This window comes from Podarcis pityusensis, assembly GCF_964106645.2.
Source record: "Podarcis pityusensis genome assembly, chromosome: 8".
NCBI lineage: Eukaryota > Metazoa > Chordata > Lepidosauria > Squamata > Lacertidae > Podarcis > Podarcis pityusensis.
In genome coordinates, this window is record NC_138033.1 from 54,069,537 (window position 1) to 54,092,845 (window position 23,309).

The following is a 23,309-nucleotide window of genomic DNA, read 5'->3' on the forward strand; positions in this document are numbered from 1 at the left end:
TTAAATGTATGGTGTGATTATAGCCTGTGTGAAGAGATACTTCATTTTGTCCATCTTGAATATCCCCCCATTCAGCTTTATTGGATGGCTCCATTGGATTCCAGTAATATGATAGAACAGGGGAGGGTGTCTCTCTGTCCTTTTTCTCCACTACTGCTCCATTGCAAGCGTTTCTTATAAGCCCATGATCAGTGTGTGGATGTCTAGGAGAAGAGCCAGACCTCCAGACCTCATTCCCAATAATCAGCAAACACCCACAGGCTTGAGTTTATTCCATAAGGCAGGCATAGGGGAAGTCATCACCATCAGTGATCCTGATGGTCTTGGGAACACTGAGATCCAGTGTGGTGTAATGGCCAGAGTACTAGACTAGGACCTGGGAGACCCAGGTTCAAATCTTCACTCAGCCATGAAACTCACTGGCTGACATTGGGCTGGTCACCGTTTCTTGGCCTTAACCAAGAAGAGATGTTGGGAGTGGGAGAGAACAGCGTATGCCACTTTGAGCTCCTTAATGGAAAAGGTGGGATACGAATCTAATAATTAAAATTTAAAGGCAGGGAGAAAGGGCAGGTTTAGCTTGCACACTAATTTTTGACTGCTACAATGTAATATTCATATATCCTATATTAATGCAGGGATAGCCAACGTGGTGCTCGCCAGATGTTTTGGACTACAACTTGTATAAGCTCCAGCTGCCATGGTCCCAACATCTCCAGGTAGGACTGGGAAATAATCTTGTCTAAAACCTGAGAGCAGGTATGGGAAAATGTTGGCCCATCAGATGTTCCTGAACAAGAACTCCCATCACTCCTGATTGTTGGCCGTGCTTACTACGGCTGATGGGAGTTATAGTTCAGCAGCACCTAGAATGTCAAAGTTTCCCCATTCCTTCCCCAGAGAGCCACTGCCAGTAAGTATAGCCTGGTATCAGGAACCTGAGGCCCCTTACCTCTTATATTACTACAATTCCCATCATCCCCTGACCATTGGCCAACAACAACTGGAAGACTGCAGGAACAACACTATTGCTTTGAAGGATTTCAGTCCATGCTAATTAAGCAGCACTGTAGCAGTTAAGAACCAGTTGGTAGAGGAGCAGACCCTGTAGGTTAGATACAGTTATAGTTTTCCTCAGACCCATTGCAATTAATGGGCATGCCTAATATAGTTGCATTGATTTCAGTGGGACTACTCTGCATAGAATTCAGTAGGATACAGCTCTGCATTAAGGATAGTGGATAAATCCAGGGTTGTTGTTTTTTGTATTTTAATGGGAAACCATCTAATTCACATTTTTTGAACCAATATGCGAAATCTTTCTCCTTCAAAATTCACCCTTCACCAAATTTTGCAGTACAGTTCTCCAGCCAGCCAGTGTGTACCAGAAATGTACATAAAATTGCATACATTAAAGAAAAAAACAACTTATAGAAGTGCATTACGTTAGAGAAAATTATTGCAAAAGTGTGGATAACATGCATTCAGAAATGTGCATGTTGGGGAGAAAGGCACACCAAACCAATGACATTTTTTTTCATGAGGATTAACAAAAAAAAAATTCAAAATTGCTGCAAAAAAATGTGGAGACAAATCCATCCTTTCTTGCATTTGTGAAATCCATCCTTTCTTGCATTTGTGAAATAAGCAGAGTTGAGAGGTGAGCATCAAAGGACAGCACAGAAACTCTCTAAACTAATGATGCACATCCACCCATCACTCCCCACCCCCACTTTTCCTCTTAAGAGTGACACCTGTAAGCCTGCAAATGATGTAAGAGCTGTCAAATGCCTTGGGGTGTGCTGCTTCATGTTCACTCTTATCCTCTTGCCTCTGTCAATCATTACCCAAGCTGTGTGTCCCTTAGAAGGTGGAGTCTTCTTGGAATAAGATTACAAAGAAAAAAGAAAGGTGAGAGGAAATGTCATAGGGTTTTGCCCTATTTGGCAAGCAGCTCAGATAAGCCACCCCACGCTTATCTGTATGTATGTATGTACATACATACATTCAGGAGACAGTTGCTCTTGCAACTTCCTTGCTTGAAGTCCCTAAAGATCTTTCGCAACCCCATCTGCAGCTGACCCCTCCTCCCTTCATCCTCTTCGCACAGAAGATACAGCCCCTTATAGCAATGCATGCATTCTGAAGACTGCTAGGGGGTCGTTTTCTTTTTGTCCTATTCTGCTGTGCCTGGATGTTGCAGTCCTGTCTGTCTTCTGCCTGTGACCGCTGCCATGCACCACTCTGAAGCTGACAGCTCCCTGTTGATCTACATGGGTGCAGTGGTGCTCTACGGAGGGATGATCCTTTACCGAGCCAAAAAGAACTGTGTGGAGAAGGCAACCCCCTTTTCCTGGGGTCTCCTCTTGCTCCTTGCTTCAGGAGTCCTGTGTTTCGCCACGCTGAGAAGTTACCTGGGCTTGAGTTTGTTCTCGCTGATGTGCTTCCTCTTCTGCATTTACACATCCGATCAAGCCCTGCTCCCTGTGGACCACAAAGCAGTACTCATCACAGGTAAGGAGAAGGAAGAACTTTGGCTTTCATTAGCTCTTGAGAGAATCTTTTACATTACTCAGTCGTCTCTGAATTAGCACAGTTCTGACTCTCTTTCATCCCCATCATCCTCTCTTGCACCCTTTTATTTATTAGCATCCATTTCTCTGCTCCATCCTTTTCCAGGCAGGGGGCCTTTCAGGTGCAGAAATATTAGGCCGTTTGCTCCAATCAGGAGCCATATGAAATTTCTACCTTCTTAGCAGCACAGAACTGTGTATGTTCTCACTCCTTAAGTAAGCATTCATCAAGACAGCATGAGAATTACTGGAGGTCTGAACTGTGAATTGAGTTACGATGGCGGAGTTGGGGAATTTCTACTTGGGCTTTTTATTCAAAATGAGCTGGTGGTTCTGTAGCTAACAGAGAACCTAGGTTTACTTTTTGCAAATTTGGATAAAGCAAAGCCTTAGAGTGGGGAAAAGCACAATTTCATTTTTGACACAGATCTTTAAATGGTGCATCAGACTTGATGGATTGTGGCAAAACTGCATACAATGACAAAACGCTATGCACCCAGTTGCAGGTTATTTATTTGCCTGTGGGGTGTCTTGTTAAGGAAAGGACACTGCTATTCATTGGTCCCAGTGAGGTGGGAGGGAGAGGAAAGAGAAGGAAAATCCATCAATGGTTTCTAAAATAAATAAATAAGGGTCATTCACAAGGAACACCAGCAGACAGAACACAATGTTCACTTACGAGCTCTTGCATGCCTGTTTTCTGCGTTTTGCGGGAAGGTTGAGGCACACTGTGTTTCAGCAACACCTGGCTCATCTTTGAGTGTTAGGTGCAGGGGAAAAAATCTCTCTCTTTCTTCATTTAAAAGGTTGGCACTGAGTCACTAACAACTGTAAAGCAGATTGTTGGAGAGGTCCAGAGAGACGCTCCTCAGACTAAGTGTACCAAATTAGGCAAACAAGTGATAGAATCACATCTGCAGTCTGTGTTCCCATCGTAATTGTCCCAGCCAAGATCTGTGCAGTGTTGAAGCAGATGCAATACAAGAAGGGACAAGTAGGGAGAATGAGAACAAGTGGTTTATTTAGAAGACATAGGCTTAAAAACTGATCTAAGCCACCCTCTAGATTACTCATGCTTTACAAGATGATATCTGCACATTTTTATTCGTCTTAAACCCCCCTATCATTATTAAAGTGCCTCATTTCATTTGTCCATTTACATTGAGTTCCTGATCCCTACCCCACCCCCAAAATAACTTCAGGCCCACATCCTCCCCCCACCAACACCACTTTGCGAATTTAAATTCTCCCACCTGAGTATAGAGGGTAGATTTAACCATTTTCTTCCCCTGTTGCAGCCTTCAGGAACATCTCTTTCTGAAGCTGGGGTTTGCATTTGGGAGGAAATCTCTCACTGAGACCAACAGGGAATTCCCCCCTAAAGCTAATTCCAAGTTCAGTGGAAGGATTTTACTCAAGACTGCATCAGGGGGAGGGAATGACTTCCTGTCCCTCCCATGTCCCCTCCTTCGTTCCCTTTCGCTGGTGCTACTCCTCAGCTGCCTCCCACCAGTCTAGCATTGTGCAGGTCCACCGCCGCTTGGCCCCTTCCACCGCCCTGACCTGACAACTACTCCTCCCCCCTTCTCCTCTGGGCAAGGGCTGGAGCTGTGGCTCGTCACCCATGGAAGCCAGCCATCTACCCCTGGCCCCTGCCCATCTACATGAGTCAAGGGGAATAGCAGCGCCAGAGGCCGAATGCAGGGAACCCCCCTCCACAAAAGGTGGAAGGATTTGGTGTCCTTGAAAGTATATGTGCCCCCCACCCCTTTATTTTGACCAACCTGTCCCATATTTTGCCCAACCAAAGATGGCAATTCTAGTCTCCACAGTTCCTCATTCCAGGGCAACCAAATATTTGATAAGCACCTAGAACCCCTTAGAGTTTATGGCCCTTGCCTGGCTAATTCAAGAATGGGTTTCTCAGTTAGATTTTAACCCTTGCTGGATCTAGGAATCAGAAGAGACTAACCAGTTTCCCAACTGAGCATTCACTTAAGTACAGAACAACAGTATTACTATAAGTCAGAACAATATGGGTATTCACCAGCACACAACTCCCTGTACCGCTCAAATCAACATTCCCATAATTTTAGAGATATCAGCTCTCAGCTACGCCTAATTGTTCCTTTTCTGTATGCAAAGAATGACTCCCAGATACCATCTGAGCACAGTGTACCAGCTTTGGTGGCCAGAGCAATCTGAAAACAAGTCACACGGGGATGCATAAGCAATGGTGAAGAAATGCAGAATGTGCTGTGTTAAAATAATGTTAAGCAATAGTAATGTTAGCATAGCATAGCCCTGAATGGGAAAAAGTCTGTATTTGAAGTGTAATGATGCCCTCAAGCAGGACATGAGTGTAAGAGCACTCTGCCCATCTGTGATCTCCTCATAGTGGAGGTAGAACGTAGCCATTGTGGCTATGAGTTTTTGATAGCCTTATCCTCCCTGAGTTTGTCTAATAGCCTTCTAGTGACATCCCAGTTGGCAGCTTTCACTGCCTCCTGCAGGAGTGAGTTCCATTGTTTAATCATGCACTGCATGAAGGTACTTTCTTTTCTGTGTCTTGAATGGATGAAGGATGGAGAAATGAGTGTGGAGTTGTGTGTGTAGAAACCATTGGCTTTTGCATGGCTGGAATGCAGTCTTATTTTCCCCCTAGCCCCACCTACCTTTGGCATGCATCTCCTAGGGCATTCCCCATGACAGAAAACAGGTCTTGGCATGGAAAAGGTTTCTTATACCTCCACTGCGCTTGCTTGCTTGCTCTCTTACTCACTCACACACACAAATACCGCCTCGTTGTCTGCTGTGTTAGAAACATAAATGAGTGCTGTACTACTGCCAGCTCAAATATTTAGCTTGTGGCTTACTTTGCAATTTCGTTCCTTTATTGATTGTGTTTATTTTAATAATTGCATCCTTCTTTGAGAATTGTGATGGTTATAAGTCAAGGCCATGAGTAGCATAAATAAAGAGAAGAAGTAATCTTTTACAGGAAGCGATAGTGGCATTGGACATGCATTGGCGAAGTACCTTGACCATTTAGGATTCACCGTGTTTGCCACCGTTCTGAACGAGAGAGGGCCTGGTGCAGAAAAACTGAGGCAGTCCTGCTCAGATAGACTTTTTGTTCTGCAACTAGACATCACCAATTCGGTGCAGATTAAAGAAGCGTACCTTGAAGTAAGAAGGAAGTTGCAAGGTGCAGGTATGTTCTGTGAAGGGAGTGTACACAGTCCTCGTGGGTGTTGCTTGTGATCTGAAATGACGTTTTGCAAAGTTTCAAATGTTGTCTTGGTTGATCTAGGCCTCAGGATTCCAACACTCCTATTTCAGTATCAAAATCTGACATGCCACTTGGTGCAGAAATTGGATGCTGTTTGCATTTGGAATACATGAACATACAATGAAGCTGAATGTTGGAAGATTGATGGCAGATAAAAGAAAGTACTTTTTCAGCACAGGAGGCAGTGAGGGTCACCAACCTAGATGGCTTTAAAAGAGAATTCAACAAATTCATGGAGAAGAGCGCTCTTGATGGCTATCAGCGATGGCTATTTTCTGCAATGGTTCTGAATACCAATTGCTGGAAACGGCAGGAGGGGAGAGGGCTGCTCTTGTGCTCAGATCCTGCTTTCTCCTTTCCCAGAGGCATCTGGTTGGCCACTGTGAGAAACGGATGCTGGACTATGTAGGCCATTGACTTGGTCCAGCAGGCTCTTATTATTATCTGAAAGCTGAGCCAACATAATTCACAATATGTAACCAAAGCACAGCCAGCCTTTGAAATTTACCTTTCTTCTGCACTTTGCAGTATACTGTATTTCTGCAGCCATGTAATGCACACACAAAAAGCACGTGCTGGGCTAAAGTGTCCATAAAAATACATAGATTCATGAAAATTACACACACAAATGCATTGCGTATTATATAAAATACATAAAAGCCCCTTGCACAGACTTTAAAATACAAGCATCTATTATTAGAATGCACCATGAAACAGTCCCACTAAAACATAAAAAGTGCCCTCAATTAAAATTAACAATAAAAGAATCCTATAAAAGCAACACAGTAATTAGTAATACAGTGGTACCTCGGGTTACAGACGCTTCAGGTTACAGACTCCACTAACCCAGAAATAGTACCTCGGGTTAAGAACTTTGCTTCAGGATGAGAACAGAAATCGTGCGGCGGCAGTGGGAGGCCCCATTAGCTAAAGCGGTATCTCAGGTTAAGAACCGTTTCAGGTTAAGAACAGACCTCCAGAATGAATTAAGCTCTTAACCCAAGGTACCACTGTACTTTAATAATGGATGCTTGTATTTTAAAGTCTGTGCAAGGGGTTGTTATACGTTGTAAACCGCACAGAAGTCTATTTCAGCATAAACCATGCAAAAACCTATGAGCAGCATAGAAATTAAATAATGATACCAGCTGCCTGCTGCTTCCTCCCGTCTGCAGTCAGATGTTGTCAAATCAACTAGCAAATGGATTGCTGTATGTCAAGATGTTCTCAGATACTGACATTTCAACATCTTTGGGTCAAAGGCTGCTGTTAATTAGCACATATATCTGCTGCATATTTGGAGACAATTCAGCGTGAGGGATGGATTGATCAGTCCATTTTGGTTTCTCTGAGGGGTTTTTTTAAGTCTTCATGGAAATTTACAAGCATTTTAGTGCAAATTGTTCACTATATACACATCCTGGTATGCAGTTCTGCCTGATATACACATTTTTGCAAAGCCATATCCCTGTATTCAGTGCTGTTTTTCTAGAAAAAAGAGGTGCCAGAGCTCACCATGAACTTTTCCTTTGTTCTCTTAGAATGGCAATGGCACCCACCTAAGAGTTGCCAGAGCTGAGCTCCAGCTGAAAAAAATATCCCTGGATTCTTGTATGATATTCTCATTAATTTTTGTGTTTTATGGAGACTTTCCACTAATGTATTTTATAGACATTAGTTGCTTGGCACTTTCCAAACCAACATGCAAATGGTACCACAGCCATCTTTTGAAATTTGCATTTTTCCGTTTTTCAATGTAGGTCTCCAGCCATGTAAGCCAACTAATGTATATAATAATGCATACAGTAGGGTACAATAGGCATAAAAGTCATGTATTAGTTAAACCTCCTTGCAAAAAAATGCATTGCATTACTGGAAATTGTGTTGCAAAAAAATGTATATATTAGGCAGGAATGTGTGCAAAAATTTGTATATTATGAGAAATTTGAATTAAAATCCTGATGAGTTCTCATGATGACTTTTTTTTTTTAGAAAAATCTCGAACAAAGGTGCTGAACCGAAGAATGGAAAAAATGAGAAAGTGAGAGGAGCTGAAATTGTCAGATTTGTATAGCCTTGTTTCCTTCTTCCTTGCCAGATCTCTGGGGTGTCATCAACAATGCTGGGGTCCTGGGTCTCCCGGGAGATGGTGAACTGCTCCCTATGCAATCTTACAAGCAGTGCATGGATGTCAATTTCTTCGGTCCCGTTGAACTGTCAAAAGCATTCTTGCCATTGCTCCGCAAGTCCAAAGGAAGGCTTATTAACATTTCAAGCATGGCAGGTGAGTCAAACAAAATATGTTCATGCCATTCATATAGTTACAGACTTGCTATCCTAGGCTGGCTGTTCTCTGCTCACCATCCTGCTGTCTTTATTCCTGTCGCAGATGCCCAGTGTGGGAGGATTCCCAGTTGAAAACTCCAGCAAAAACAGTAACAACAATGTGCAAGTCAAGATTGAATGGTTGGGAGTTAGGACAGAGCACACTAGGGCAGGCTTCCATATAACTGTCTAGTCTGGAAGTGGTGGTTGCTGGGATGGAGACCACAGCCTTCATGGTTAGACTCAATCACAGGGCTCAACTTTCTTTTTTTCCCCAAGAGGAGAAAGATGGGTTCCCCACTCCCCATAGAAAAACAACTGAGAAATCTGAGGTTTTAGCATAGCTGTGATCGGGCAACATAATGTTCTACCACACAAAGGTAGCAGCAAAGGCCAATTCATCTAACTTACATCTTCTTTCATATGACTAGTGTGATGATGATGATTAATATTAATAGTGTGATTGTTTTACTCCTCGCAGATTTTGGCACTCCCTCCTGAGAGAAGCTCGACTGGCTCTCTTCTTGTTCCAGCTAATTTTTTTTTTGTTCCAACAGGCTTTGGGGAACTGACTGCCTATCATGAAAGGGCTGGTGCCAGGCTATTTTTATTGGAATTATTTGTGTGATTTTAATAGAGTTTGTATATGTACAGTGGTACCTCAGGTTACATATGCTTCAGGTTACATACGCTTCAGGTTACAGACTTCGCTAACCCAGAAATAGTGCTTCAGGTTAAGAACTTTGCTTCAGGATGAGAACAGAAATCATGCTCCGGCGGCGCGGTGGGAGCAGGAGGCCCCATTAGCTAAAGTGGTGCTTCAGGTTAAGAACAGTTTCAGGTTAAGTACGGACCTCCAGAACGAATTAAGTACTTAACCTGAGGTACCACTGTATATAGTTTTAGGTCTAACAACATTTTTAAAAAAAATGATAGTTTTTTCTATGTTTTCGGCAGTTCCTATTTTTATATGTAAGCCGCTCGCCTTCTGTTGGATGTCATAGTTCCTGCATCCCCTGTGGTGCCCCGTAAGCTCTGCACCCGGTACAATTGCACCATTCGTGCTCTCCTAGATCTACCTTTGCACAGGTCAGAGCTTCCGTACCCCTGATACATACTGTTGTTTTTTTTTCCAAAATAATATTTATTAAAGTTTCAAAGTTGCAGAAAAAAAGGAAAAATTTAAAAACAACACTACAATACATAAAAAAGAAGGGAAAAAAAGCAAAACACAAAAACCAGTGCAACAATACAACAAAAAGATAAAGGAAAAAAAGAAACAAAAAAAGACACAAATCCCATATTACATATCTTTAACTTCCTTTTGCTTGTTTCATTGACCTCCTCACACCTCCCTTTTTGTATTCTAGTTTGGTTAGTTATTTCAGCAAATTCTTTCCATCTTTCTTAATTTTTATTAAATAATTTATCTTAACAATTTAACCTATTAGTTAACTCAACAAATCCTTTCCATCTTTTCCCCATATTCTGTTATTCAAATTACTTTAATTTATTTAACCTTATCTTACTATAAAATACTTTAGAGCTTAAAGCTTAATACTCGATTATACATAGCTCCTGATATCATTTCTACTAGAGTCATATAGTTTCATTCCAACATTTTCCCTAATATTCCTTAGTTTTAGGCCAATTCCCTAGGGGGGAAAAATTTCTTTATAAATTTTCTTCCAATCTTCATCCAACGTCTCTTCTTCCTGGTCTCGGGTCGTGTCAGTCCTTACTGTCCATTCCATCTAGTCCATCAACCTGGTAATCTTATGTCCGAGGCCCTTAAGTCTCTTCCATGTCCCTTCTGCAGATCTTCTTCTTCTTGTTTATACTTGCCCCTTTCCTTGTCTTTTGTTGGTCTCTTTCTTAATTTCTTTCCTTTCTCATTGAGGAGTAGGTCTCTGGGGGATTCCAACCCAAAATTATCTCCATCTCCCTTCATCAAACCAGCCCATTCCCCACAGTCCCACTCCCCACAGTCATCAATGTAATCCAAAAAATATTTAAAAGCATATTTCAAGGTCTCTCCAAAATTAAGAACCTCCTCAGCTCCAGACTCCCCCTGGCCCACTCCAACTTCAGTCTTCAAAGGCAGCGGCTTATGCTCCTGTAGGGCCTCGGGTCTCTCCATTTGTATTATTTGCGGTGCAACCGCAACCTCCTCCATTATTTTCTGCACTTGCCCAGTCAGTACAGGTTCCTGAGTTGGTCCCTGAATGGTTTCTGTATCAATATTCCCTGTTTGTCCACAGTTATTATCCACAACAGTCATCAAGTCCATTTTCTCATTCATCAAATCCATCTTCTCATGCATCTGTTCCAACAAGGCACTTGTCTTGCATAAAGCAAGCACCAAACCTTCCTCCCAGCTCATATTTAGTCAAGGTCAAAAAAGACTGGTCCCACGATCTTAATCTCACAGCTGTAGAGTCCTCAAGTAGACTGCAGCAACAATTTAACAAGCTCCCTCTAGAGGAGACAATTTCTATTTGTATCCATTTTTTTTAAGGCAAGTCCAACAAAGGAAAATTACTTTCATTTTTCAGATATTTTGTTTCTTTAGAATGCAAAAGGCAACATTGGAATCAGTTTATTACTCTTTTTTAGCTATCTGTCAAAGTATTCCATTCACAGTCAATGAACCTCTGCAACAATTTCTGTCTCTGACACCCCGTTCCCAGGTTAGAGACGGTGGAAACTTATCTTTCTTCACTCCCTCTCCTGCAGGGGTTAAACAAAGTCCCCCCCCCCTTTTCTCCTGCTTCCAAGGGGGTTTCAGTAGTTATACATGAAGGAAATTTAGACTTTTTTAACGACTTTCCAGGCTTTAGCTTACAAGGTTTTTGCTTTAGTCTATATACAAAAAGCGGAAGGTGGACTTCCTGTTTTGAACCTTCCCGCTTCGGTGCCAAATTAAGATATTTCTTGATCCAATTTTCCGTTTCTACTCACGGGTACTTGTTTTAAATCCAATTGTCCACAGGAAAAAGTCAGTGCTCTCCGGCAATGGCTGTGCGGCTTCACTCCGTGAAAGTAGCAATCAGTTCGCAGCACCGCGCCGCTCACCCCACTTCACTCCGGGGCCCCAAAATGGGGTTCCCGGTGAGTAGGGGGGCGCTCCTGGTGCCCTGCCGAACCCCACATTCCCAGGCTTCCTCCGCCTGGGATTTCTAGCGGGTCCCCACCTTCACCGCGGCGGGAAGACCCAATTTCCAAGGAGCCAGTTCCTCCAATCGGAGGAACTCCGCCATTCGCCGATGGCGCTAACCCGGAGGTCCGTACCCCTGATACATACTGTTAAAGACATTAATTGTCCTTAGCTTTAATTTTTTGACAGGTCCAATAAAGACAATGTAGCAATTTTTCCAAACATATTACTTAAAAGTGGACCCTGTTTCAGAGCCATAAAAAGATAACATTATGAGATGTGTTCCTACAGAATAGGGAACAGCACATTATGAATCTTTTAGAAATCTCACTTCTCTTTGGGGGCCTGTTAAACATTTGAAATAATGGAAACATGACTTGCTCGAGGCACTGTTGTCCGCGAGCCAAGGAAATTTGTGTTGGAATCTCTTCAGACTACAAGGTTTCCTTCCTGACAGTTGGGATTGATGAAGACAGGGTAAAGCGAGGCAATTGGAAACTTGTTAAAAATGTTCCTTTGCCTCCTGTCTGTTGCTTTAGGCTCCATCTCCAGCAATGGCAGGAGTCCAATTGCTGAGCCAAATGGCGTATGTATTCATCAATTTCAGCAGGTGAAAAAATCCGGTTTGTCAAAAGTGTCAGCATCACTTTCGGTTTTGCAAAATGAAAAAACAGCCAACTGAAGAGCATTTGGAACAACAAGCTGATAAATATGTAACCAAAATATCCACAAACTCACTGACTAACTTCCTGTTGTATGTGTGTACTTGTAGAGATCATGAAAAATGTAGTTGGGTTTGCATTATAATGGGAACCTGCCTCATTTTTCCAGAAGATGTATTTCCAGAAGAATACATCAACAGAAATACAGCTATCCTTGAAAATTGTGCTTCTCCAAATTTTGCCATCAAGTGCATATTAGAGAAAATCGGGGGGAATGCATAATTTAGTGGAAATAACATACAAAGATGTGTTTATATTTGGAGAAACGGCTTGCAAAAAAATGTGAATATCAGGCAAAATTGAATACAAAAGTTATGTGTATTAATTGTTATTGCTGCAGCAACAAGCAAACTGTTTGTACAGATGCATCCAGATCAGTGTTATATTTCTAGAAAAATTGGTGCCGGAACTTGCCATGCACGCCTCCCTTGCTCTCTTATAATGGCAATGGCGCCCACCTGAGAGGAGCTGGAACAGAGTTCTGGTGAGTGCCGGCTGAAAAAAAAAAAAGCCCTTATCAAGATTGGTGATCTATCAGTGCACAAGGGCTATAACCTTAAAACACAAAGAAAAAAGAATGTTGATTGAGTCACACTGAGATTGGCCTTTTTGCAGTGTTTTATTAGTGTAAGTTTTCATTAGACATGAATGAATATGCCACTGTAGGTCTCTTTCAGCACCTGATTTTTCCAGCCTTAAAATCAGTTCTCCACATTTCCATAACAGATCACATCATTTTAAAAAGCCCCCATGAAAATTCATCAATATGTTAGGGCAAATTTCTCATAATACACATACGTTTGTATGCAATTTTGCAAAATGTACACATTTTTGTGATTTCCCATAACATAATGCATCTTAATCTTATTTTCATTAATATGAGCATCTGCAGACGTGTGACAGATTGCCTGTTCTGGTCTAGGAATTAGTGTTAAGACTTTCTCACAGTTAAACCAGAATTTGGGTGGAGTGTGCTGCAGAACAGAATGAACACTAGAACAATAAATTGAAGGGAACAGAGCAAACCCATCCCTAGGGAAAATCTTAATGCAATGGTTTCATGTCAACTACGTATTGCTGGGGACGCGTGGATTGGATTGGCAGTGACCATGCATCTCCCCATACCATAGATTGGGTCATAGCCATTGTGCAACACCAATTCCATCTGTGTCAATTGCAACAACAGTCACTGTTGCAGGAGAAACAGGGCTTGGCTTTACCCTTCTGTGCATTCTTGTCACTGCCCTTTTGTTCCATTATACGCAGTCCCTGCTCACCGGAGTACATAGCAATGAGGTTTAACGAAGTCAATCTGACCTCAGTATTGGAATTACCGTAGCTAAGCAAGTTAAAGGGAGATAACTTGGATTTAGCACGTATCTCCTGAGAACAAAAACCGAGATAGGCTGCTAATAAAGCAGAAACGCTTATCGTTCCATCTATCTTGCTTCTTTGGAAAATTTTCAACCAGGTAATTAGAGAAGAGTTATTGCCTTCCAGCTGGTGTGCATTCAAACAAGTACATTCAGAGCTTCAACAATCAAAGGTACAGCTTTCTGAATTAAAATTTGGAGACATTCTCCATTCCAAAAAAATAACTGCTGGAGCCGACCAAAGGCTTATCAAGTTCACCATCCTCTTTTCACACCTCCCAAACCAAGAGACAAATTGAAGACTATCTAGCCTTTACAACCCCTAAATTTTGCCCTGCAGCTCTCCAACCAAAGGATGTGTATTTAAAAATGTGTAGCAACATATTATTTTAGTGTGAAATTGCTTGTAAATAATGCATATGTTGGGCAAATTTGGGTACAGAAATGTGTATATTAGGAGCAATGTACACAAAAATGAATATGAATTTCCATGCAGGCTATAACTAACGTTGAGCTATGTGATAACCCTTCAGTCTCAGGAGACTTTTTTATTGCTCCCATAGGAGGTATCCCCATACCAGGCTTTGCTGCCTACGGTGCATCCAAAGCAGCCCTATCCATGTTTTCTGGAGTCATGAGGCAAGAGCTCTCCAAATGGGGCATTAAAGTATCTGTGCTTCATCCATCAGGCTTCAAGACATGTAAGTTGCTGGTACACCTGGTTATCTAGCTCACGATGGGGGGGGGGGACCTCCTTGGAGTCAGCCAAAACCATGAATGGCACAGAAACACCAGTGTCACACACAGGAATGTGCAAAGCCTGTACTTCGCTATTTAGGGTCCCAGGTGGAGTCTTAGTGATAGGTTGCATAGGGCAACACTTCTAGGAGTTCATCAATCATCCTCAAAAGGGGCAGACTTTTATTTCCCCTTCCACAGAGGTGGCTGGCCTCAAAGGGTTGTCTTCTTGTATAAATGCCAGTTTCCTAGAGGTCAAGGGAAGACACCCCAAAACAACTTGGGCTTATCAGATTCTAACCAGGCAGCTACCATATTTTTCGCTCCATAAGACACACCTAGTTTTTAGAGGGGGAATGCAAGAAAAAAAAAATTCTTTAAAGGGAGCGCTGAGCAGAGCCTGTATGCATCCCACGCTCTGGTCAGCTGTCCCGTTCACGAACCGCGAGGAGCGTGTGTGAGGTGCTTGCAGGCTTTTCCCCAAGGAGGGAGAAGGGCAGGCCGTCACTGATGGGCTGCCTTTCTCCCTCGTGGAAAAGCTCCCAAGAGCCGCACACACGCTCCACGCAGCTCTTTAAAAGGAGAGCTGACCAGAGCCTGGGATGCATACATGAAGGGCCCCGTGCCCTGCGGAGGCTTCGCGCGGCTAAGCCAGAAGCTAGAACAGCTAGAGGGAGCGCTAGAGATTTCACCCCTCCCATATCCAAGAATCTGCTGATGAGTCTGGTGATTTTCCAGAGAGGAGGGGTAGTGTTCTGCTCTCTACTTATTCCGCTCCAGCCTAACAACAGTCAGTCAGTCAGTGTTCAGTGACGCAGATTCAGATTTAGCAGTCAGTTCAGTCAGTGACTTAGCAGTCAGTTCAGTCAGTGACACAGATTCAGACTTAGCAGCTTCATATACTTTAGCTCCCCATTCTCTCAAAGAGGAGGAAGCACCAAAACAAGAATATCAGAAAGTTTTGTGCAGATCCAAGAGAACAACCAAGGGTGTACCACCAAAAAGGTTTTCTGAAGAGTTCGCCAAGACTGCAGTCACAAGCAACTCTGGTGTGGTTTTTAACCCAGGCATGAAGTGTACTGAGAGTAGTAGCACCAAACGCTTCATTTATTTCCTTACCTGACCTTAAGTGGTTCATGTATAATATGTTTAAAGGATCAGGATTGAAGGAGCAAGCGTGTGTTTGAGTAAAAAAAATGGTTTGTTCAAATCTGCCTAATTAACAATATCAGTTTGCATTTGAGAGTGAGAAACGTGTATGAAGATTTATCTAGAAGCTGCTTTTTTGTTTGTATATTCACAATGTGTATTTCGTGTGTACTACAGATTGAGGTTTCTGTTTTAACTCTTTCCTGACAGACACAGAGTGGTTGCAGTGACTGTTTAATGATGTGATAAAAGTGTCTTAGATAAGGGGGAGAGAGATACTTGCAGATATGTTACCAAGGTTGTAAGCAGGGAACAACTTTTGGAGTGTGTGTGTAAATTGCAGTTATACTTAGATTCTTGAATGGTCAGATGAAATGGGGGAGGATGAGGAGATTTCACCCCTCCCATATCCAAGAATCTGCTGATGAGTCTGGTGATTTTCCAGAGAGGAGGGGCAGTGTTCTGCTCTCTACTTATTCCGCTCCAGCCTAACATCAGTCAGTCAGTCAGTCAGTCAGTGTGTTGGAGAGAGAGAGAGAGACTGAGTGTTAGAGATTGTGTGTATAGATAAGGTTGCTGCTAAGAGCAGCTGCAGACACTCAGTGCAGTTCAGTTTTTTAGTTTAGACCTCATTTAGCTCTGTATATAGTTGTATATTATAGTTGTAGATAGAATAATGAAGATATTCTACAGAGCTGTTCTCCGAGTCGTTTATGCTCTGCTATACTCTGCTATACTCTGCTGTGTGACGACTGTCTTCTTGTGGGAGTGAATCCGGTGCTCACAACACTAAGCTGTGAGTCCACAGCACTTTGAAATGTTCCTGTGCAGAAGGTAGTCTCTGGAAGTGCTACCCAGCTCGCCTAGCCTAGTCGGGGTTGAAGTGGATGAGTCCAGTTAGTGGCACTGGCTCAACTCCACGCTCCACGCGGCTCTTTAAAAGGAGAGCTGACCAGAGCCTGGGATGCATACATGAAGGGCCCCGTGCCCTGCGGAGGCTTCGCGCGGCTAAGCCAGAAGCTAGAACAGCTAGAGGGAGCGCTCCCTCTAGCTGTTCTGGCTTCTGGGATAGCCGTGCAGTCTGCATTTGCTCCATAAGACGCACACACATTTCCCCTTACTTTTTAGGAGGGAAAAAGTGCGTCTTATAGAGCGAAAAATACGGTAATTTGTTTGAGAAGGTTTATTGCCAAGGTATGATGTCTTTGAATAGCCTGTGAACTAAAATGTGCAAAAGGAAATGTGGTTAGCCGGATGATCTATTATGGTTGCGTCCTGCCTGAAATAGATCTTTTCATTCCACATTATGTTTTTGAAGCATTTGTCTTGAGGTGGCAAATTGGAACCTGTGTGCATGACTCAGAGGATAATTAAACCAACACACATCAAGTCCAAGCATGCCATCACTTTCCCAGACAAAATCTTTATAATAGCATTTATAAATAAGTGAACTAGTCTTCAACTATCCAGGGAACTCCTGAGACCACACACACACACACACACACACACACACACACACAGAATAATATGGATTGAAAAGATGTTCATTCATTTCTGAAGCACAGTCCCCATGGATTTGTGAGTCATTGTGGCCTTTTTCAGTTGGTTCATTTGTTCCTTGGTGGCTCTTGTGAATGGCTGAATATCTGTCCATATCACAAATAAGTCTTGCCCTGTATCAGCTGACTTTCCTAATCTCAAGGGGGGGATTGGACAGTATCTGTTTCGCTCAGAGATTAGAACTAGAATAGGGAAAGTGGTGGAATTCACTCTAGGCAGACAGAGCATCAAACTGGCCCATAGCACACTTGTCTTCTCTCTTTGCAAAGCAGCAGCAGCAGCAGCAGTAGTAGTAGTAGTAATAATAGTAGTAGTAGTATACTGCCCTTTATCCACAGATGGGGTGGTTCACAACATACAAGTACAATATATAGAAATCATTATATAGATATACTCATTTATACATAATAAAAAAAAGGACAAAAGAAAACCAATACTCGTTCCCCTCCCACAACACATTTAAAAGGGCATTCCACGAAGAACCTTAATCGCAGTGACTTTCTGCAGATGTTTGTATTTCTTAAGAATTTTTAGAATAGGACATTTGTTCCTATATGATTTAGTCAGCTACTCTCATCATCTTCACTGTCTGCTAACTGGGCACTGCTGAAATGTGTATTTGCTTCAGTTTGGGCCTCATTGATTTACTGTTGAGGCAATTAGCTTAGCCATTAACCACCATTAACATCCATTGTTTTATCGTTAACATTTCTCTCACCTTTCTGTCCACCATGACTTTGCCAAACACACACAAAAAGGGCTGCCATTGTCCTACATCTTAATGTGGAATTTATTACTGTAACCAAAAAATGAGCTTTATTTGTATTTTGTGTGCATCAAAATGTGAGATGTATGCAGATATTTTTTATAAGAACATTGATCATTATGAAATTATAATAAATGGTCATTTTTCCTACCATCCAGTTTATGCTTATTAATGCATGCAAAAATATAATATGCATTCAAAAATGACAAAAGGGCGGTAACTCCATTTTTTATGTGTGTGTCCGTCACCTCCTCATTGTCATTTGAACAGACAGTAACCCTGAGGCAAGATATATACTTCAGTGGGCAACTGCCAGCTCATTGAGTTGTCATCATAAAAAATGTAAGCAATAATATTATTTTCAAAAGGCTAAAGGACCAGCTTGGGAATGATTAAAAATAGCAAAATGAGAACTGAAGCAAAATGGTATGGGCACTGAGTCCATGGAACAAACTGGTACCAGGATTCGGATTACATCCCTAATCTAGCATGCATATGTTCCAATCTGTCACCTGGGGTAGTTCCTTTAGGAACCCCATATGCCTCTTTTTCTAGTTATTTTATTTTCATCAGAACACCTGATGTCCTATTATGAAGCCTAGATGTTCAGCAGTGTTTTGTTCTGTCTTCCAGGTATCCAGGGAACTCCGGAGATCTGGAATAAGGAAGAACGCACCCTTCTTGAGAATCTCATGCCTGATGTGAAGCAAGATTATGGCGAAGAATACATCCTCAAGCTGAAGATGGCTCTCAATGCCATGCAATTTCTTTCCATGTCAGATCTCTCTCCCGTGCTTTGTGATGTTTTACACGCATTATTGGCAGAGCGCCCATGTGGTTTATACACTCCAGGCAAGAATGCTTACAAATACCTTCTCATCTTCTGCTATTCTCCTCTCTGGTTTTATGACTTTTGCATAAGGAAAATGTTCAGCACCTCAAACATGCCCAGCGCTCTCAGAGCAGCAGAGAAAGCAAACAAGAACTTGTAGGCAGATACTGCCTGACTTAGTCATTTGTGTGTCAGGCTATTTAGCTGCCTTGTGAATGTTGGGAATCTTGCATTTCATGTGTTAAAAACACATTGGACGGATAAAAGAGGGGAATGTTTAGATTTAAGGCAGAAACCCTCTCTATTCTGTACATTGCACCTCTTATCTACTATTTTTGATACCTTTTTCTCTTGAGTTAGGCTGAACTGAAACTCCTTTTTAAAAACATTTTATTAATTTTCCAAATATAACAAAAATACAATTAAGAAACAATACAAAATAAAAACAAAATAAATTGACTTCCCCCTAGTCCCTTCCTTGGTTCCATTGTTAATCAACGTACCGCATGTCCATTGTAAATTTGAGAAGCATTTAAATTACTTATTATCCATTCATACAAAATTACAAGTAATCCTAAAACCCTGCTAATGTATTAACCTGTGTACAATGCTTCTGTATATATGCAATAAACATCTTCCATTCTTCCTTAAATTTGTTGTCGTCTCTTCCTCTTAGCTTCATTGTCAATTTTGCCATTTCAGCATGTTCCATTAATTTAACTTGCCAATCTTCTTTAGTTGGGACACCTTCTTCTTTCCAATATTGTGCTAATAATGTCTTTGCAGCTGTAGTTGCATACATAAATAAGTTCTTTTGTGATTTTGGTAAGTCCACTCCTGTAGGTAAGCTTCTGGTTCTTTAACAAAGGTTATTTTAAACATCTTCTTCAATTCATTATAAATCATTTCCCAATATTTCTTTATGATTTTGCAATCCCACCACACATGGAAAAATGTCCCTTCTATTGTTTTACATTTCCAACACTTGCTTTCCTTGGTTTTGTACATTTTTGCTATTTATTTTATTTTTTATGCTTTTGCTAATTTAACTGGCGTTAGATACCATCTAGGGACGTGGGTGGCGCTGTGGGTTAAACCACAGAGCCTAGGACGTGCTGATCAGAAGGTCGGGGTTCGAATCCCCCCAACCGTTGCTCGGTCCCTGCTCCTGCCAACCTAGCAGTTCGAAAGCACGTCAAAGTGCAAGTAGATAAATAGGTACCACTCCGGAGGGAAGGTAAACGGCGTTTCCATGCGCTGCTCTGGTTCGCCAGAAGCGGCTTAGTCATGCAGGCCACATGACCCGGAAGCTGTACACCGGCTCCCTCGGCCAATAAAGCGAGATGAGTGCCGCAACCCCAGAGTCGGTCACTACTGGACCTAATGTTCAGGGGTCCCTTTACCTTTACCTTTAGATACCATCTATACATTTTCATATAGTTTTCTTTAATCGCCACACATGCTGCAATTTTTATCTCATTTTTTCCATAGTTTTCCCCATTCCTCCATCTGGATATTGTGTCCCACATCTTGTGCCCATTTAATCATAACTGATTTAACCTCTTCATCTTTTGTTTCCCATTCTAACAACAGATTGTACATTTTTGATATTAATTTCGTATCATTTTCTATTATTTCTCTCTGAAAAGTTGAAATTTCATATAGTAATCCTATCTTTTTATCCTTCTTAAATACTTCATTTAACTGAAAATATTGCAACCAATTTGTTACATTCTCTCTAACTTCATTAAATTCTTTCAGTTTTAATTGGTTTTCTGATTCAATTAACAACTCTCTATACGTATGAGTATGCAGAGCGAGGCCAGCAAACACTATACCAGTTCCCCTCCACTCATTCAGTGAATGCAGCTGTGTCATTTGAGCAGTACGTAATAGATGGTTTCTGATCAGGTGAGATCACCCATAAACCAATCCAAGCAAGAGGCAGAAGCAGCAGCCTCGGTGAGGATCTTTTGGTCTACGTATTTTGAGCAGAAATAGTCACAAGCCCGAAATCACTAGCCCTCAAATTGATTGCCACACTGGAATGTGTGGAAACGCAGAAACTGGCAAATGACAATTTAATGGAAAGCTTGTACAATTAAAAGCAGCTTTGTCATTGGCTAGAATGCTTGGAATTCTGCCACACCCACTGGAAAGCACCAATGGCATTATAACATATAAAAACCTTGTTCACCCTAGGTTGGGCTGACCCAGGTCATCCTGGCAACAGTGTGGTCAGGTCATGCTGGTTTCTATGAAACTCGCAATAGGTTTTCATCAACCCATCCTGACTGAGAATGGCATTCTGAGAAGCTACAGTTGTTTACTGACTCCTGCACTCAAAATAATTCTTAATGGTGCCACCTAACCTGAGTTACCTTGACATGGGTTGCACAAGGTGTACCTCAAGGCAACCCCATCCACGTCTGCAACTCCCAAGCTAATAGATTCCTCCATGGAACACTGAGACCAAAGTGGAAGATTATTTAAAAGGACCACAAGCATGTCATTAACACTACAAACAATAATTTGTGTTATGTCTGGGCAAGCTCCAAGATATGCATGCCAGATAGGCAGATAAAAAGGGTGTGTTCTAAATGCTCAGCAGGCAGCGGCCAGCTTACCGTAAATCAAATCTGTCATTTTTTATTGAGGAAAAAGCACAGCATTATTTTTTCAAAAACATTGCTGGTGGTTTCCTTTTTGATTTCCATGAGTCAAGCTATCAGTGTAAGTTGTCCTGCAGCACCAGTTGGCCAGCCTCTTCTCAGAGCTGATGAAAGGGTGTTGCTAGCCCATAATATTCTGGTGACTTGTCTCTCTCTTGAAGCAAAGATGGCCAGAGCGCTCACTGATGGTTGAAGGAGAGGTGGAAGAGATCTCACAGCCGCTGCCATCCCCATTATCAGGAAGGAGCAAACTAGACGTGTGTGAAAGAAAGGGCAAAGCTGCCATTCTAGGGAGAGATGTGAAGAGAGAATAATTTGATCTCTATAAGCTGACAGCAGCAGACCCTCCAAGTGTCCCTATTTTCCAGTGATGGCCCTAATTTAGAGAAGCTGTTTCGGTTTCTAATTTGATCCCAGAATGTCCCTATTTTCATTGGAGAAATGTTGGAGGGTATGGAGTTATCCAATCCCCAAGCCATTTGAATGCAATCCTGTATAGAGAAGTTTTTAAAATGTGTATTGTTTTATTATGCTTTTGTATATGTTGGAAGCTTCCCAGAGTGCTGGGGCAACCCAATAAGATGTGTGGGGTATAAATAGTAAAATTATCATTATGGAATGGGATGTCCTTATTTTCATCAGATAAATGTTGGAGGGTATGCAGCAATTTGGGGAGCTGCCATTCTCTCTGCAGATCTGGTTTCAGGTCGGTGGGTTTTTGGCTGTTGGGGTGTTGAAGCAGGGCCTCTGCCCATGTATGTTTGTAAATAAACGCAAGTATTTCAAAAAGCTAACAAGCCTCCACAGACTGTTTCCAAAGGAAACCAAACCCCAACATTCACCCCACCCTGATATGGGGAAAATCTGCAGAAAATGGTGTGGTGAGTGCACCCAGCTGTAACATGCCTGACCAGACTTTGTAAGATTCAGATCATGTTCCCTTGATCCATCAGTAAAGTTGCTCTGCCTGTCTGCAGTTCAATGCCCACTTACTTGGGAGTAAGCCCCATTGAACTCAGTGAAAGTTACTTCAGAGTAGTCATTGTAAGAGTGTGCAGTAAGACACTCATGGATGCCCCCAGATTCTGACCTTGAGAGCCTAGATTCAGCAGACTGTACGATTTTTTTTACATCGCAATCCTGACCATGTCTACTCAGAAGGAGGCCTACTGAGTTCAGCAAGGTTTACTCCCACATAAGTAGTGTTAGGATTGCAGCCTGAGTCATCTAGATGTCATTGCCATGTCTGAGTGATGCACCTCAGCTTGTAGACAGAGTAAGAAAAACTTTTAACATGCTAATTTCTACATGATATAAAGATAAAGGAGCTTTTGGATGAAAGACATAGGCAAAGGGGGAAGATAATAATCAGTGACAAAACACAGTGCCAAAAAACACACCATCAAATACATTTCAGTTATACAACATGTTTTAATTTGTTCACCTGTGTTTACACCTTTGCTTCTTAAACCCCCCCCCCCATCATCCAGACATGGAAGCAACAGAGCACACCGTCTCCACCAAGGAGGTGACAGGGGACTCCCCTGAGAAGGAGGCTAGTTCACCAACACAGGAGCCAGATATATGGAGAAACGTGACTCAAAGAAGTAGGAGGCCCAGGGTTCACTCTGATTGTTTAGAAATACACAATCACTTTGAGGTCCTCTCCCCTAGCATGGAAGACGAAGAGCAGACTCCATTTGAGGATCTCTCCCTCATTACAGTCGATCAGGTATATGAAGACGAGCAGCAAAGTCAGTCCTCAGGGAATGTGCAGGCAACCTTGGGACGGACAGCTCATGGAAGGACCCCGACCAAACCTAAGAGGAGGCGTGTAGTGGTGACAGGGGATTCCCTACTGAGGGGAACAGAAGCAGTGATCTGTGGGCCTGACAAAATGTCTCGGGAAGTGTGCTGTCTCCCTGGGGCTAAGATCCAAGACGTAACTGAACGACTGCAAGGAATCATAAAACCCACTGACAAATACCCCTTCCTCTTGGTTCATGTGGGAACCAATGACACTGCAAGCAATAGCCTCCAGAAGATCAAAAGAGACTACGAGGCTATGGGCAGGAAATTGAAGCAGTTAAATGCATAAATTGTCATCTCATCTGTCCTCCCAGTTGAACGACGTGGCCCAGGGAGAGAGG

The 23,309-nt window shown here is 42.2% G+C and overlaps 1 protein-coding gene across 2 annotated transcripts; it reads left to right on the forward strand.

Moving 5' to 3' along the window:
* The first annotated feature begins 1,873 nt into the window (after positions 1-1,873).
* On the forward strand, positions 1,874-19,139 carry HSD17B2 (hydroxysteroid 17-beta dehydrogenase 2). 2 transcript variants are annotated; one of them, XM_081016606.1, is made up of 5 exons: positions 1,882-2,514; positions 5,575-5,787; positions 7,964-8,149; positions 14,006-14,143; positions 18,289-19,139. In XM_081016606.1, exons 1-5 carry the CDS (start codon positions 2,235-2,237, stop codon positions 18,645-18,647), a joined length of 1,176 nt encoding a protein of 391 aa, XP_080872732.1. In that variant the 5' UTR covers positions 1,882-2,234; the 3' UTR covers positions 18,648-19,139. The 2 variants fall into 2 exon arrangements, with proteins under 2 accessions (XP_080872733.1, XP_080872732.1); XM_081016607.1 differs by lacking the exon at positions 5,575-5,787 and having other exon boundaries at positions 1,874-2,514.
* The last annotated feature ends 4,170 nt before the right edge of the window (positions 19,140-23,309 follow it).

Coding starts and splice junctions, on each gene's coding strand:
- HSD17B2 (XM_081016606.1), top strand. CDS start 2,235: ATGCACCACTCTGAAGCTGACAGCTCCCTGTTGATCTACATGGGTGCA. Junction 5,788..7,963: donor AAGGAAGTTGCAAGGTGCAG/GTATGTTCTGTG, acceptor CTTCCTTGCCAG/ATCTCTGGGGTGTCATCAAC. Junction 14,144..18,288: donor TCCATCAGGCTTCAAGACAT/GTAAGTTGCTGG, acceptor TCTGTCTTCCAG/GTATCCAGGGAACTCCGGAG.